Source organism: Drosophila yakuba, unplaced genomic scaffold (assembly GCF_016746365.2).
Source record: "Drosophila yakuba strain Tai18E2 unplaced genomic scaffold, Prin_Dyak_Tai18E2_2.1 Segkk58_quiver_pilon_scaf, whole genome shotgun sequence".
In the NCBI taxonomy this organism is placed as follows: domain Eukaryota; kingdom Metazoa; phylum Arthropoda; class Insecta; order Diptera; family Drosophilidae; genus Drosophila; species Drosophila yakuba.
The window spans coordinates 4,911-20,792 of record NW_025048822.1 but is presented as its reverse complement, the minus strand read 5'-3'; the positions used below and the strand labels follow the sequence as shown (position 1 = coordinate 20,792).

At 40.8% G+C, this 15,882-nt stretch overlaps 1 protein-coding gene across 1 annotated transcript; it reads right to left on the bottom strand.

Moving 5' to 3' along the window:
• Positions 1–674: 674 nt before the first annotated feature.
• On the bottom strand, positions 675–11,070 carry LOC120322328 (neuroligin-3-like; the record flags this gene model as incomplete). Its single annotated transcript, XM_039377368.1, has 9 exons — positions 675–3,704; positions 3,836–3,948; positions 4,133–4,284; positions 4,578–4,716; positions 6,178–6,390; positions 8,385–8,421; positions 8,930–9,322; positions 9,661–9,858; positions 10,746–11,070. Coding segments are annotated over 9 exons (2,757 nt in total), but the record flags the coding sequence as incomplete, so codon positions are not given.
• Between the last annotated feature and the right edge of the window lie 4,812 nt (positions 11,071–15,882).

The window sequence follows — 15,882 nt, the reverse complement described above, 5'->3', positions numbered from 1 at the left end:
GAGTAATAGCGAACTCACTTACGCCCTCCAAATTTACATAATAAATCTATTTGCAATGGATTTTACGTTCTTATCCATCTCTTTTCCGTTAAGGAAACTTTTATCCATCGAGCTCTGCCTTTGCCATTCTATTTTGCTATCAATAGAACCATTATTGTACTTCAGTCCGCAACCCACCCAACTATTTCCCCCGCAAGTCTGTATTTTTCCTTTATCCTTGGGGCTGCAGCTCTGCGAATATTTGGTTAAGAGCTGCAGATGTGTGGATCCAGTATCTGTGTGAGCGCCAGAGCCATATTTGTTTCGCATAAAGATGTAGGAACTATCTGTATCTCAATAAACGAGTGTTGGCGCCCATGTGTGCAGCTGTTTAACGCTTCAATGGGAACTTAAAGCTCACATGCCTCCATTTCTTAACACTATCGTTTGATTTGGCAATTTTCATTGGAAATGGAAATGTATTTTTACCTAGTGCCCATGCTGGTATTATGTGTAAGAATACTGGCCCCTTCCAAATATCTCCTACCTTTTTTGCTACGTTTTGTAATAAAACACCTCAGTCGTAGTTTTTATAATTTTTGCAACTTTATTATTATTTAAATTTTTATTTCATCTTTATGCCTGCAAGTTGTTTTGCTGCACATTTTGGTTATAAACCGTTAAACTAATTTTTCTTTCTTCTCTCAGAGGGTTTTATGTTCTTCTGGTTTTACTATACTTCAATTAGTCCGAATTTTTTAATGCTAAGTCCCTTTCGCAAAATCGTTACACATTTTCTAACGCAATAGATTTTATGACTTTTTGTTTTAGTAGTAGCCTTTTGTTTTGTCAGTTATGTAGCACTCTATATATAATTTATATATATTTGTTGTATTATTTTGCTAATTATTCTAAGTTTACACCATTACATTAATATATAAATTTAATTTTAGATGTATGTATATGCATACAGAAGCTATAAACATACATTCTCAATGGGGCTGTAAATGGTTTCCGTTTTTCATTATAGTTTTCGCTTTTGTTTTCACTGCCGCTAAATGTGTTTATATAATATACAAGTATTTTAATAAGCGCCGTAAATTGTTGCCATTTTCGTGCTCTTTCACTTTAATGAGTTGTTCCATTGCTTAATTTTCCCATTCCGTTTTTCTGGGGTATCATTTCCATTTTAGTTACAATTTTGGGCAACCGTTTGTAAATGGTTATTATTCAGAATGAAAAAAAATATAATACAACAACTAAAAGTAATGAATATCTGTTATGATTTCTATGCGCATTTCAATTGCCCCGCTTAACTCCTAATGGAATTTTTAACTATCCCGCAGCTGGAAATTTGTGTAGCTATATAGAGGAAATTATTGTTTTTTATTTTGTGTGGGCTTATATACGCATTTAATTTTAATGGCTATATAAATATTTATTTAGTTACATAACAAAGTACCTGCATGCTTACAATTAACAGTTTAATTTAATTTTGCTTTTGTTTCGTTTGTTTCTGTCGACCAAAGCTTAGTTCAGTATTAGTGTGAGTTTAGTTTACGTCTATTGTTTTTCGGGGTAGTTGTACAGCTTTTATTTTACAAATCTTCTGCAAAAATTTAAAGGAACAGCTCCCTTTCACCTGTACATGATTTGATTTCATGGTTGCCATTTTTTCTGGACTTGTGTCTTATTTTGGTTTTCGGTTTGGTTAAAAACTGCTTTCTCATATTAATACTTCTGAAAACTAAAATATATATATATGAATGTTTGTTTGTACGTATAGAGTAGTACTTTTAATTCTGCAACTAGTATTATTTACACACAATACACAATTATAATTCAGTCTTTGGAAGAATAACATTCATGTTCTTTTCATGTTCTTATTGCATTCAGAACACTCTTAGTTTTTCCTATATTTATTCTACCACAATTTTTTATACTAACGCCAACAGAAGGAAGAGAAGGAAACTTGTCCGTAACTTGGAATCGTATAGTTTTGATTGGTCCTAATTAGTTGCAAAACACATAGTGACATGGAAAAATACTACTTGAAACATAAAGTGAGATAGATATTGTTGTATTAAATTGGAAGAAACTAAAGCGTACAATCACCCATATGCACTAAATAAAATAATATAGATAAATGAAATTTCAAAAAACTGTAACTAGAATTTAGTGTTAAATGCTCTCCATCCAAAAGAAAATAAACACTAAAATCAATTGCTAAAGACTTTGCAGCTTAGTGGTAATTCCAAGTTAACATTCCTTAATAAAGAGTTCGACAACAATCTACACTTAGTTACCTATTTACAGAATAATTTTTAAAACCAACTAGCAACAAAGTTGAGCGGAGAGAAGCATCTGTGCATATTGGATAGACACAGGTCTTACTCTTTCGGGCTACCATATAGACTATGTACTTTATATATAGAGACAGCTGAAACGCATTGGGAAAGGAGTTCGGGTTGGAAAGCTGACGAGGCTGGGGAGGCTGTGCGTTTAGAGATCACATTTAAAACGCACGGTCAATTAATGTCACACACGCAGCTCATCCATCAGTGGATGTTGCTGCTGATGCTGCTGCTGCTGTTGCTGCTGCTGCTGCTGCTGCTGATGCTGATGCTGCTGCTGATGCTGCTGGTGCTGCTGCTGGTGCTGTGTGGTGGAGGCCACAATCCCCGGCACAGTGGGTGGCGTGGGCACCACCAATCCACCGGCCGTGGTCAGCACAGTGGTCATGCTTTGATTATGATGATTCTGCAAGTGCTGCTGATGGGTGACCACATGTTGCTGCTGCTGTTGCTGTTGCTGCTGCTGCTGCTGCTGCTGGGCGGGTGAGTGCTGCTGGGTTTGGGCCTGCGTTTGCTTCATGCAGCTCTTTTTGGTCAGAGTGCCGCACTGATTGCCCATCACTTGGAGGGCGTGTGGCGGCGGCATTTGCACCACCCCGGAAACGCCCACCGATCCGCTGACCGAACCACCGCCCCCCGGATCCTGCAGCGATTTCATGTGCTTCGGAGGAGGCGGCGCTCGGTGGGGTATGTCTGCGAATTCCGGCGGCGGCAGTTGGTGGTGCTGCATGGCATGGTGGTGCGACAGTATTGTGGCGGGATCGCTCTTCGCGTGGATGGTCAGAGTTTCCAGATCCCCGCATATGTTATTCGGCATTTGTCCGTTTTCCTGTCTCTTCAGCTTGGTTTGGGGTCTGGGCTCGCTTAGTCGTGTCTTGTCCCTTTGGTAGTAGACTCCCGCGAAGATCAACACATTTAGGATCAAAAGCGAGCATCCTATGGCGATAGTCACACTCAAGGCTGTGGAGTACGCCGCAAAACCATCGTTATCCTGCGAGGCACTAGCCGCCCCACTTGCGGGATCCCCGTCCATCATATCGTCCGGATATATCTTACCGCCTCCGTAGCGTGTCCCGTTCCTTTGTAGCGACGAGGACGGTGAACTGAGATTGAGCAGCGAGAAAACCTGGTTGGTGAAAATCGTAAAGTTTGCCATGGCCGCCGCATTGGCAGCCCGTGAAATGTAAGGCGGATTAAGAGGCTTCACGGAGGCATCGCTGGCTATGTTGTTGTCCTCGTCGTCATCGTCGTGCAGTTGGTGGTGTGCGGCGGGCACATTGTCGCCTCCTGGCTTATGCAGATCCGGGATAAGATTTAGCCAGAAGGAGAGGCGATGCGCCCTATAGTGGTTTTTGAGCTTTGGCTTGGTGTCTATAGGAAACATTTGAAATACAAAATGGAAACGGAATCCTCGTTAAATGTATTTTTCAAAACCTTAATAAGCTACACTTAATTGAAAATGCATTAAGCTTAGACTGAATAGGCGAAATATGCATACTAACCAAAATTTAGGTATTTCTTATGCACACTTTCGTAGGCTGTCCACTCGATTGTTTTATAGCGACTCCGTTCCTGGCGACTCCCATGCTCCGTTTCCATTTGCTCATTTGGATTCCTGCGAATCGGGGAGAGTGTGTGTTTAGTATCGGCAGTGGACGGATAGTGCTTGCATAAATTTGAATTGAGTTGCGCAAACGGAGAGCATATAAGTCTAGTAAACACTATTGCTCAATATAAAAGGTGCAAGAAAATATTTCTCTCTCAGTGTTCGTGCCCGTAGCATTCAGAACTGCACTTACCCCGTTCGCACAAAGTTGGACCAATAGAACATCACAACTTCCGATAGACTGATTTCGGTTTTCGTGTAGTTGCGCGTAAAGTGATTAAAACCGCCGACGAGCGGGGCACCAAAGATGTAAGGCAGGTCCTCGCCGTGAATGCATCCCTGGCGCTGAAAAATCCCGGAAAAGCAGAATCCAAATTAAGGATGGGAACTAATTAATTAATTAATTAAGGAGGGGCATACAAACAAACCAACTCAGGTATTCGCAAAAGGACTTTAAAAATGTATGCATTTACATTAAAAACCAGGAGCTAAACTATGCTATTATCAACAAATTTATATAGCAAAATAATTTGTTGTACATTAGAAAGTGCTTCTAAAGAGTGCCTATACATTTAATTGTCATTTATGGATTTTATTGTTAATCTGCCTTGCGATTCCCAGGATGAACTTGAACTCACCTGAGGATAATCACCGAATCGCGTCTGGTAGTCGAACACGTACAAGTACGAGTTGCGATGATCCGCCGAGTGCAAATCCACCGTTTGAGCCGCCGGAGCCACCACCTGAGCATCGCTGAGCGCCTCCAGTGTTTCGTCCCTGCGGTAAATGTGGAAAAAAGCACAACATTAAAATCAAATAACAATTTTTCAATATTTGCCCGCCGGCGCCCTTCAGCTCGATTCCAATTTTCCGGCTATTTTGCCATTGCTCTTCGCCAATCGAGCTGTGTTCAAGTGCGCAACTAACAAGCCACTTTGAGTGCTGCCACTTTGGTTGATGTGGCTCGTATTTACCTGTTTACCGAGTGGAGCCCTCAACGCTGGCCTAAGCCTATTTCGGTTTAAGTTTTTTTTCACCCCTCCAATTTTCCGACTTTCTCTTATTTTTGTCTGTCCGCCCTACACACTTTTTTAGTTTGTTTAGCAGTCGAAATGCAGCAACGGAAAATTTGAATAAAACCCATTTGGCGCATTTGCATACATATCTTTTCAGTGCAGAAAAGATGAAACCACCAGGAGGTATTTGCGTCCTCGCGTTTTTTTGTATTTCCGATGCACTTGCACATTTTGTGCTTAATGCTGAGAGTTCTTTAATGTTCGAAACTGTTTTCAGTGCGCTATAAAAATTAAGTTTTAAGTGAAGTAAGTAATTATTCACTTCATTTAGTGTTGTTGTTAAACAGAACTCTCTTAGGAAGCGCGGCTGGTGGCAGAGCAGCAAATCCATTTCTTGTATTGCTCCACCCCGCCACCTGCATTTCCATCCTCGGCACCTGTGATCAATGCTCCGGGGAAACGCGGCCTTGCCGGAGTTGAAGCGTAAAACGTTTGCCGTGCTTCATTGCAGGCCACTTAACGCACGTCCGCACAACTCCGGGAAATGCTTGGCAGCAGGCTGTGAAAGGCAGTATAAGTATTAAGTATACGCCACGCGTCGCAGTGGGGGAATCAATTTGTTTGGCGTATTTCTTTCGAAATATTGAAATGTAATTCCGCATAAATTATGCAAACACAAATAAATTGTTTGAGGAAATCGAAACGAGAGTCGAAATATATATTGGACATGATATGAATGCATTCTGCGTATGCCAGTATGCTAGCTGCGCTGTCACTTTGACCTAGTCGCAAACATAAATATTGATTGAAATCGAAAAATGAAAAGCAAATCATATATTTGATTGGGCTTGTGTGCTAGCAATTTCCATGCCACTTATGCGACCCGTTTGCGGACAAATTGCAGCCAAACATTATTTATGAAGACTGGCAGGCCGGCTTGCCGGCTGCCCGTTTGGCCGACAGAAATGGGCAAAAAATTTGCATTTCATTTGCCACAAGATTGAAATCAAGATTTATTTAAGCCCCTTTAATTGAAACCTGCTTGGGAAGCGAGCACCGGAGCAGCAGATCGGGCATGTCACTGCGTATTTAATTAAGAACGAAATATTTATTTGGCACACACCAGCCACCTGGCTCCCTGAAATCTCCGTCTTTACCCTTCCGCCCGTCTGGAATCTCGGGTTCAAGGGGCTTGGGTTCGCATACAAACGCAATTACTCACCGGATATTAATTGGATGCTGCACGGGCCTCTCCCAATCCGTATACTCATTGACAATCGTGGCGAATATCTCGTTCAAATGAAACGTGTACGTGTTCCGTACGTAGGCCTTTAAAATTCTCGACCGTCGATCCGCCTCGATTCCATATTGCACGTCGCCCGAATTGAAGCTGAAAAAGGCCTCGGCACGTGTCACGCCGGCCATCAGGTCGTATCTGCGAAAATTCGGTTGAGAAAGAGAAGTCAAATTGTGCACTCGAAAGTGGTCTTAAGCAGTTGGGTTAAGCCTTACAAATAAGTTCGAAATTTCGGTCAGGTTATTGGGGCTTCGCTCAATTTGTATACAATTGAATGAACTACTTAACCCTTATAGAGTGACTGCTATATATTTAAAGTCCTATGTAAGTAGGGATGTTGAAAGTAATGGTGGTTCAGGTTCCACATTTGATAACTCATTGGAAGGAGGAGATTCTTCTGATAAGTTGGGGAAGCCCAGTGGTCTCCCACGAATTAAGAAATAAACCAAAGGCGGACTTAAGTTATGCCTTGTAATTACAAATTTGCAGCCAACAAATTGCATTCCTCAAGCGTCAATTCACATTTATCTCTCTGCCACAATAATTTGGCCCGAAAACTTTAGATCCATTCATTTGTTAAGCAAGTTGAAGCACGCCCTTGCAACTAACCGCACTCTTGATAGATATAAAACTTTGAAGTAGCTCTTGGTCAAAAGCAGCTGGGCAAGTATATGCTGATACTCCTTGCAGCATTTGCAATTTTAAATTTATTTTTGCCCTATTTGTTTACGCACAGCGTGCTATGGACTTAGACGAAAGGAGAGATTGGTCGGTTGAAAGTTTTGCGTTTTATATTTGGCAAATTTTATTTGCTCTTTGTGCATGTGTTTAATGGAATTCCTTTGGATATTCGGTGTGTGCGTGTGTGCTCGGCAAATTGCTTTTAAATGTGCACAAAGAAATATTTATACTTCTTTGGCAGGGCGACCGACTAATAGCCCCCAGGACATTGACAGTTTACAAAGCGCACGCAGATAAATTCATGTTGGACCGACCCGACCCACAATGCAACGCTGCACTTTAGTTGCAGTTCAAAGCCAGGACCCCAAAGTGCTCCAATTTTCAACTCAAAAAGAGTTCTCATTAACTATTGACTTGATTGCGTTTGATTGGCTGGCAGTCGTCCAATTCCCTGTTAATTATCTATTCAATTGCAGTTCGCCGTGGTGCTTGACTTGAAATGTAGCTAGCCAGTGATTGGAAATACGGAAATACATAGATAAGTAGTTACCCTGATTATAGGATTATAGTCGGATATAAGGTATAAACTACGCACCAGTGACGATACTAGTAACATTTTACTTCCTAATACTTCCCAAAAGGTGTTACCGTAACATAAAATCTTAATTGTCATTTATTAGGATAAATACCATATAGTAAATGTTTCCTTTGCAACTACCCTGTTTGAGTAATTGAGTAAGTAGTTTATATTACTTCCATCACTATGGCTAACAGCAGAGCCGCACATCAAATATGGAATCGCAGCCAATTAGCTGTTAATAATATATATTAACATTGTAGAATGCCTCAAATACAAAGTGCATAAATCAAGTGGCCCACACCACTGGGCTTCAGAAATTTACAAAAGCCACAATGGCCAGCAGCGAGTTGAGCATTGCGAAACGAAGCCCAACATTTGCGTGCCTAATGTGCATAAATTAATTATATGCAAGTGGGCCCCAAGCAGGTTTTTGCCCAAAATCTTATCGGTTACTAAACTGACGACTCGTACCGCGGCAAAAGTCAAGATAAAGCTTCTTTGACACCCAACAAGGCAAACACAAGCTTGCCTGAAAATAAGTCGAAACTTTAAATTAATTATAGTCACAGTGTTTACATGAAGTCATGCACTGCGGAAAAACATCACGTTAATTGTTCAACGTTTACTTAGGTTAAACATTTATCATACAATTTGTATGTATTAGCATACACAAGCTTATTTCAATACCAAAATATATGGTACATTACAAATGATTTTGAGTAACACTTTACAAGGTTGAAGCTATTTTGAATGTACTCGTATTTAGCTTTGTGTAAGCACAGCATATATGTACATACATATGTACGTGTTTGTGTAGGGGCAGGAGTTCAGGTAAAAATAATTAAGCATTTGCTGGCCTGGCCCAACTTACCTTGACAACTTGTTAATGGCAGTTTTTCTCATTAATACTGCATTAATTAAAAAGTCCGCCGCGCGTTGTGAAAGCGTGAGCGTTGTTGGGCATTCGTGCAACCATATGTGTGAGGAAACATCATGTTCATCATCGTCAAGATCATCATCATCGGGAAAGCCGTTGGATCCGTGTGGGGATGAAAAGTGTGGAGGGAAAACCATCGCATTATAATTTATTTTAATTATGCAAAGGAAATGAAAGTAATTCACGAGTTAACGAAAACCGCGTTCAGATCCACTAATACAAAATGTAATGAATTTAATTAACCCCTTTTCCTTTTTTTTTACCGTAATTAAATGAAGCAGAGTGCATTTTCTATAAATACTTTATACAAAACGTAATTTTGTAATAATGAGGTCTTTTCCAGTAGCACATTGCAATAAATAATTTCAACTAAACAAGAAAAGTCATAATACCAACACGGAATAAAAATTATATACATTTTAATCTAATGTCACACATTAATTCTGCATGCAACCAGCATGATGGGTTTCAAAACCCACCGATATTCTCGAGTTGTCCCGGTGTTCCCCAGCCGCCCGCAGCTGCGATTCCCGCCTCTCCGCCCAGTCCATTGCCGGCGGCCGTGGAAGCTTGAGCCTGAGCCTGGGCCGCCGGAGATCCTGGGGCGGGGGGCACGTAGTCGCCACCGTCGATGACCACGCCGTCGATGCTGGGCCCAAAGGCAAAGCCAAACTCCGGCGGACGAATGGGCACGCTGAGGAGCTGGTCCAGTGTCTTCTCGCGCAGGCACTTCATGAGGTGGGCGTGTGGGAGGTCTGAGGCGCAGTTCACGTGGTGGGCCACGATGGCAGCGTACTTGGCCGGATTACTGACCAATGACCATGGTGCCAGGCCGGATCCGGACATCAAGATGGCTCGGTTGAAGAGCAGGCCTAGGAAATGAGAGAGAGCACAGGCGAAGTCAGTTCACAGTTCTTGGAAAGAATGCAAAAAAAATGTCTAGGGAAAACTATTTTTTTATAAGGTTTTTAGTATTTTGTTAGTTTCATTGAATGTAAATAAAATACATGTTCAATGTTATGTAAGAATCATGTTACGCAGAACATTATAGTAACAGAAACTTTGTAGAGAAATTGAAGCCATCGCACCAATAACTCTTTTAAAATGAAATGGATAAACATATCACTTTTCCGAGTGACAAATGATATAGGGTCTGCCACATGTACATATGTAAGCTGCTACGGTCAGCGTGAATTGCTGTGGTACTCACCCTCCGGCACGGCCATCGACGAGATGAGGAAGTGAACGCAGGCGGCTCCCGTTCCGTGTCCTGCGAGGGTGATGCTGTTGGCATCCCCGCCGAAGGCCGCGATGTTCTCCTTAAGCCAGTGCAGCGCTGCAATGATGTCCATCAGGCCGTAATTGGCCGGCAGCTTGGAGTAGCGGTCCGTGTTGGCATTCAGAAATCCTGCAAATAGTGACCGGGGTTTTCCGCACTTAATCAGCACTTTTCCTTGCCGCCTGATTGGCTCGCGAATGGAAATTTAATCGAGCCGCCGCGTACTCGTGCAGTCAGTCGTCGGTCGCTTTGCCTATTTAAAATGTCAAACGCCACTCTTTTTTTCCCCGCTTTCCCGGGCGCGGAAAATGTGCAAAGTCACGCGTGCAAATCATGATGTCAGCACTTCCGTTTCCTCTGCAACAACAGAGGCGGCGGCAGCAACGGCAACAACGGCAGAGGGGTAAGCAGATTCGGGGAGGGCGGCCGAAAGGCTGAGGGAAATGGGGCTGGCGCCAAATGAGGTCACACTTATTTCGTCTGTGCATTTATTTACACAGGGTATCGGGTCTTGCACAGTGGCGAAATTAGCTACCGGAAACTGAACTAAACAGCGTAATGCATTCCACTTTCAATTTAAAAGCAACACCATTAATAACGACGGTCAATTTATTGAACAAGTCTCTGAACCTAATGTGGATACTCTTTGAAGCGTTTGAATAGCTTAATGAATATATTTTGAAAGTTAAAGAAAGTAAACTTGTACCATTCAAGTTAAACACCCACTGTGCCGCTGGCGAATTTTGAGCCAGATTGTAGCTAAATTAGTTGGATTATGGAATAAATGTACGCCTGGTAGCCGCTGCAGTTGCTCAGCGGAAGTGCAGTTGATGTTGCAGCTGGATGGGAAAGGGATGAAAGGAGGTTGAAAGGCTGGGAAGAGGGTCTATTGGGTGGCGCACGTTCGCTTCATTGCACTGACCTCACTCGCCCGTCCGTACGGCTGTCCTTCGTCCTTTTGGTCATGCCCTCGGCATATCAATTAGCATTAGGATTTGAGTGTGCAGAGCACTTACCCAGCACTCCGAGGCGATAATTTATGGTTACCACCAATATTTGTCCATAGCTGGCCAGCACGGATCCGTCGTAGGGATTGCCGCTGTTCCATTCATATGACTCGCCGTGCACGAAGACCAGCACCGGATACTTGGCGGGACTTCCACTTCCAGCCGACGAGGAGGACGATGAAGACGATGAGGAGGATGAGCTGGAGCCTCCGCTTCCCGATGACGAGGAGGTCGAGGACCCGGCAGACGAGGACGAAGAACTGCCCGAGGAGTCACGCGATCCAACTGTAACGTACAGAGAAATCAAATAATCATTAACACACACAAGGCATATTTATGGTCAATTTACTTCTTAGTTGAAGTTGTTAAAAAATAATACAACAAATTTCCTGAAACTCATCTACATAAATAGGATCAAAACACAACACTCATGTGCAATATTATATTTTAGTTTTCATTGCAGATTTTTTACAGTGCATTGACATGCAAAAAGAAATGTTAATTAACGCCATTTCAATTGAAGGAAACGACGGAGATAAATTTTATAATGGGAAAGCTGAAATTGATTGTCTTTCCGGTGGAAATCCGGCAGAAATATTTCAAGTCTCCAATGAGGAAAATAATTGCGGCAGCAGAGATTCACGGTCTTCGTCTTTAAACCGCTGGCCAAAAAGCCAAAACCATTAATCAACTCTGCCTACGAAAATAGGTAAACAAGGCATTAAATCAGGTTCGATTCAGAGACAAATATACGTCTAAGCCCTGAAAATAGCCAAATAAGACGCAAACAACTCTTTTCCCGTTTGGCTTCTGTGACGAAAGCCCCAAGTCATTGAAGGCTCTCCAAATCTAGTGGATCCTAATCGAAACGGACACGTTTTGGAGCTTAAGATATTTACGTATCGAAAGGCTTTTTTCTTAAGAAGAAAAAGGTATGGCAGTGAATTGGTCCTTTCTTTTCTGCTGACGTGTGTAGAGTAATCCTCAGATAGGTATGAGCCTTTGAAGTCGCACATTTGCGGATTAAGGCTTATACACCATCTTCCTATTTGACAGTATTTTTTTACAGTTATCATAGCTTTTTGTAATAGAAATTAAGTAGCATTAAGCCAACAACGTCAAACACTCACAAAATAATTAATATATTAAAAGTTATTACAAATAAAACAATGCAATAGTAACCAGTAACTTTAGAAATATTTATTTGACGTGTGACATCTTAGGGCTTTCCTAAAATTTAAATGAAATATAAATAAAATTAAATATTTTATTTACAAAATATCAGTTCTCCTTTACTTATGATATCCTAGTGCAGCCACGTTTAAGGATTGAAGTTTATTGGTTTAAGATGTAACCTAAAACCTAAAGTAATACATCACTTTAAGGTTAGCTTCTAGTAAAACTTCATCCACTTTGAAGCAGAGAACACGAAATCGCTCGCAAAATGCAAACATAAATTTATCTTTGGAAAAGAAGGAAACGAGGAGGAAAGAATAGTTTGTGCAGCTGCATCTTTACTAGATACATATCGCATGTATCTGAGTACACGCTTGTATCTGAGCTAGTCAACATCGGGCAAAGTCGCCCCACCTCCACCTTCGGACCACCCACCAGTCGCCACCCACCGAACAAAAGCCCCAACAACAAGGATAACAAAAGCAATATGAGCACGGGTTTCTCGCCTGCTGCCCACATAGAAAGTTCCTCGCTGGAACAAAAGAAGCTGCTTATCAAAGCGGAAAAGAGTTGAGGAGGCGTGGGGTTTTGGTTTGGTATATGGATGTTATGGGAGGTTTTGCTACCAAGAGTTAGAAGAAGTGGCGAAACGAGCACCACATAAAGGCCAAAGGAGAAAAGCAAGTTACTGTGTCAGTGACTTTTATAAATAGCGCGAACAAAGACTGACTCGTGGCACGTGTGTGAACCTCGTGCAATGAATTGAGGCGGGTCCACATCACATATAGATAGATACCTATTGAAACCTGGCCAAAACCCACTGCTAAACAGTGCTTGTGTGTTAACGTGCCACGAAATGAAAACCAAAGTCAATATGTGTGAAAAATGTTCTCGCCTTGATGTCACTGCGGTGTCACAATTCTCACATTTCCAGCTAATTCAATGATTTTCTCCGAAATGAAAAAAGCTATTTGCTTATTTTAATTACTTTAAAATTTAGATTCATGTCAATTGCGACAATAAACGTTCTAAATTACTATGCGTTATTAAGATGACGTCCTCATCGTCTCTTCTTAACATTTAAACTGCAATACGCTTAGACCACACCAAGTATTTGTTTATTTGTAAATTGTTCCCAAATGCTCTAATTTTGAATACTAAAGAAACGTTAAATAGTTTCTTCTATTAGATAATGTGTTTATCTTTATCTTTACATTGACTCCTTATATTAAATTAAAAAGCTTTTAAGTACATCGTACTTAAGCGGTTAAATAATTTGCTAGTGCAGAATCTGGAATTTTATTTCAGCAAATTACCCCGTAAAATGAATACAAATTTCCGTATTAGTTCTAAGAAACTTTTTAAATGTAACAAGCTATAAATTCCTTGAAGGCCGCAAAAATTCAAAGCCCCCAGTCATTACAGTAATTTGAGGCCAGAAAGGTTCTTCCCAAAACGAGGGGTGAAGGGGAAGCCACGTAACATGCAAACAGCATTTAAAACTTGTCTCCAAAACTTCCGACCACCCGCACAAAAACCCGGCCAGAAAACTTTTGTTGTCATTTCAACAAAAATGGCGGCGTTTTCTGCAAGTTGTAGGCCCCGGGGGATGCTACTTACAACAACCAGAGAGAAAGGAATTAAACTTTTATGACTGCCCTCCAGAAGAAGTCAGCACACATATATTGCACTGAGAAAAGCAAAGCATGAGTTTGCAAAATGGTTGTTTTTTTGGACCTCCTAAAAAGCTAGACAAAGTTGAAATCACATAACTCGTTATATAACCAGAAAAAGCTTGAGCTTTGTTAAAACAATGTATTAACTTTTCTTGGACATTTAATTTTATTTGCTTATTTTCAATTGAAATACAAATTGAAATCTTTTCAAAATAGCCTTTAGCTTAACGTTTAAGGTCTCTGTGCACCAACAGATCGCAGTCAGACATAAGTTTAGCAGGAACCGCCTACAACTGCACGCCTTAAAAAAGTTGCACAATAGTTTTGCTGGGTGCTTGGCAAAAAGTTTGCTCCGCATAATTCTGGCAAATGTAAATATTTTGTAGGAACGCGTCTACAAATGTGTGTTGCCGGAAAACTAATGCGACTTGCGGGGCCCACTGTCGGGCTTGTTAATAAGTTGAACATGTTTTAATTTACATGCTCACGCTGAGCCTGGGCTGCCATTCAGTCAGTCCCATTTATTTGCGACCGGCAAATCACAACTAGGAAGTCAACTTCTCAGGCAGTCTCGACTGAAAGTTGCCGCTGGGAGTTGCCGTCTTTCGGAGCAGTGTTATTTTGACTAGCATAAATTTAATCAAATTTGTGGCATGTGCCAAATGTGCGAACAATTTTTGACAGTGTCTGAATAAATGAAACTATGTGATTGACTCTGCTAAATCAGCACTCACATACATAAGGCAACTGGCGAAAGGATAAAAGCGTATGACAGGATTTAATTTTTGAGCTCGCAGAGAGAAGTTCTGAATAAAGTATTTATAATGCAATTTGTTTATTTGCAAATTTGACTTCCATTGTTGTTCAATTAAAATGTTGCCACTTGATATAGGATACTTTAATGGAATCGGACTACATGCTCGTCTCTACTTTTTAACTTTAAATTATATAAAATCTATATTAAATTTGTTTAATATTTTGTAAAAATGTTTACCTGGGTTTACTAATTGTGTGCCAACATTTTTTTCACAATTTTTGTAAACAAAGCTTAGTTAACACATCAAAAATGAAGAACAATTTGTTGATAATTAAGTTGTTGCTATTGAAATTCATTCTGAAGTATGCGCACACAGTATTGAACTGCTTGTTTTACACCCATTTTACACCACATTTTTACACCCAAAACAAAACCAATGAACGACAAAAAGGGGTAAACCAAAACAGAAGACGGAGAGGAAACTGTGTCGGAAAAGAGCCTTCAGGCAACCAAAAACTAGGTGAAATCAATATTCTCAACTCATTTTGCTTGGCCTGCTGGCAGCCGCATTGTCGTCGTAGTTTTTAGACTTTTTACAAACTTAGAGAAACCCTTTCATTTCCTGCTCCCCAAACAATGTTACTTGGGTTCGATGGAAGATGCTAAAAATCTAGTTCATTTCGGTATATCGTAGTTCTAGAGAGAAAATTTCATTTCGTTGAGCTTCAAGTTTAGTGTCGTCCATTGTTATACACCAAGTGCATTCATTGAAGTACAGCAAATTCTGGTCAAGGGGCATTATGTAAGCTGGGCTCACAAAATATATTGCTTCAGAAAACTAAAATAAAAATGCAGGTCTTCATCGGGTGTTAAATACATACGAGTATTGAGTATTGTGCAGACTCATTGTTTGCTGTATTTAAGAAATTTCTCTAATTGTTTGCTGTCACAAGTTGAATTTGGAGTGAATACTAAAAAAAATCATGATCTTCATCAGTTTATTTTCCGTCAGAGTGGTTCGTGCTTTTTGTTTCCAGTCCTTATCGATTTAATAAATTTCAGAGTTGCTGGGTCTTCAATTTAATGTTCATTGGGCTTTCGGTCCGTGGAAATGTTTCGCCGGGCTTTGAGTTATCCAGGTGACACAGTTACGGTCACGTAAGTTTTCCTTTTCTATCATTATTTTTTCGACATTTTGCACTTTATGGCCAAGCTGCTGGTCCCCTTAACTCCTGAACCGAAGCTGTCCCAAAGCTATTTTTTCCGTCCTCTGGCTTTAGGTGGCGAGTGCATTTTCGGTTTCGTAGTTTATTACTTTCGCCTAAGTTTTTCTTTGCGACCCATTTTTATGTTTTCGAGTCTGCGAAACTTTTAGCTCGTACAAATGAATGAAACTGGTTGAATATATTTTCAATATTTTTTCAGACCTTTTCTATTGCTTCCTGTAGTTTTAAAAAGCTTGTTAAACTGTTGCCAGTATTATAGGTCTTAAGTGATGTTGGTAGATTACACAAACATGTTCGGGGCTTCAAAAAAA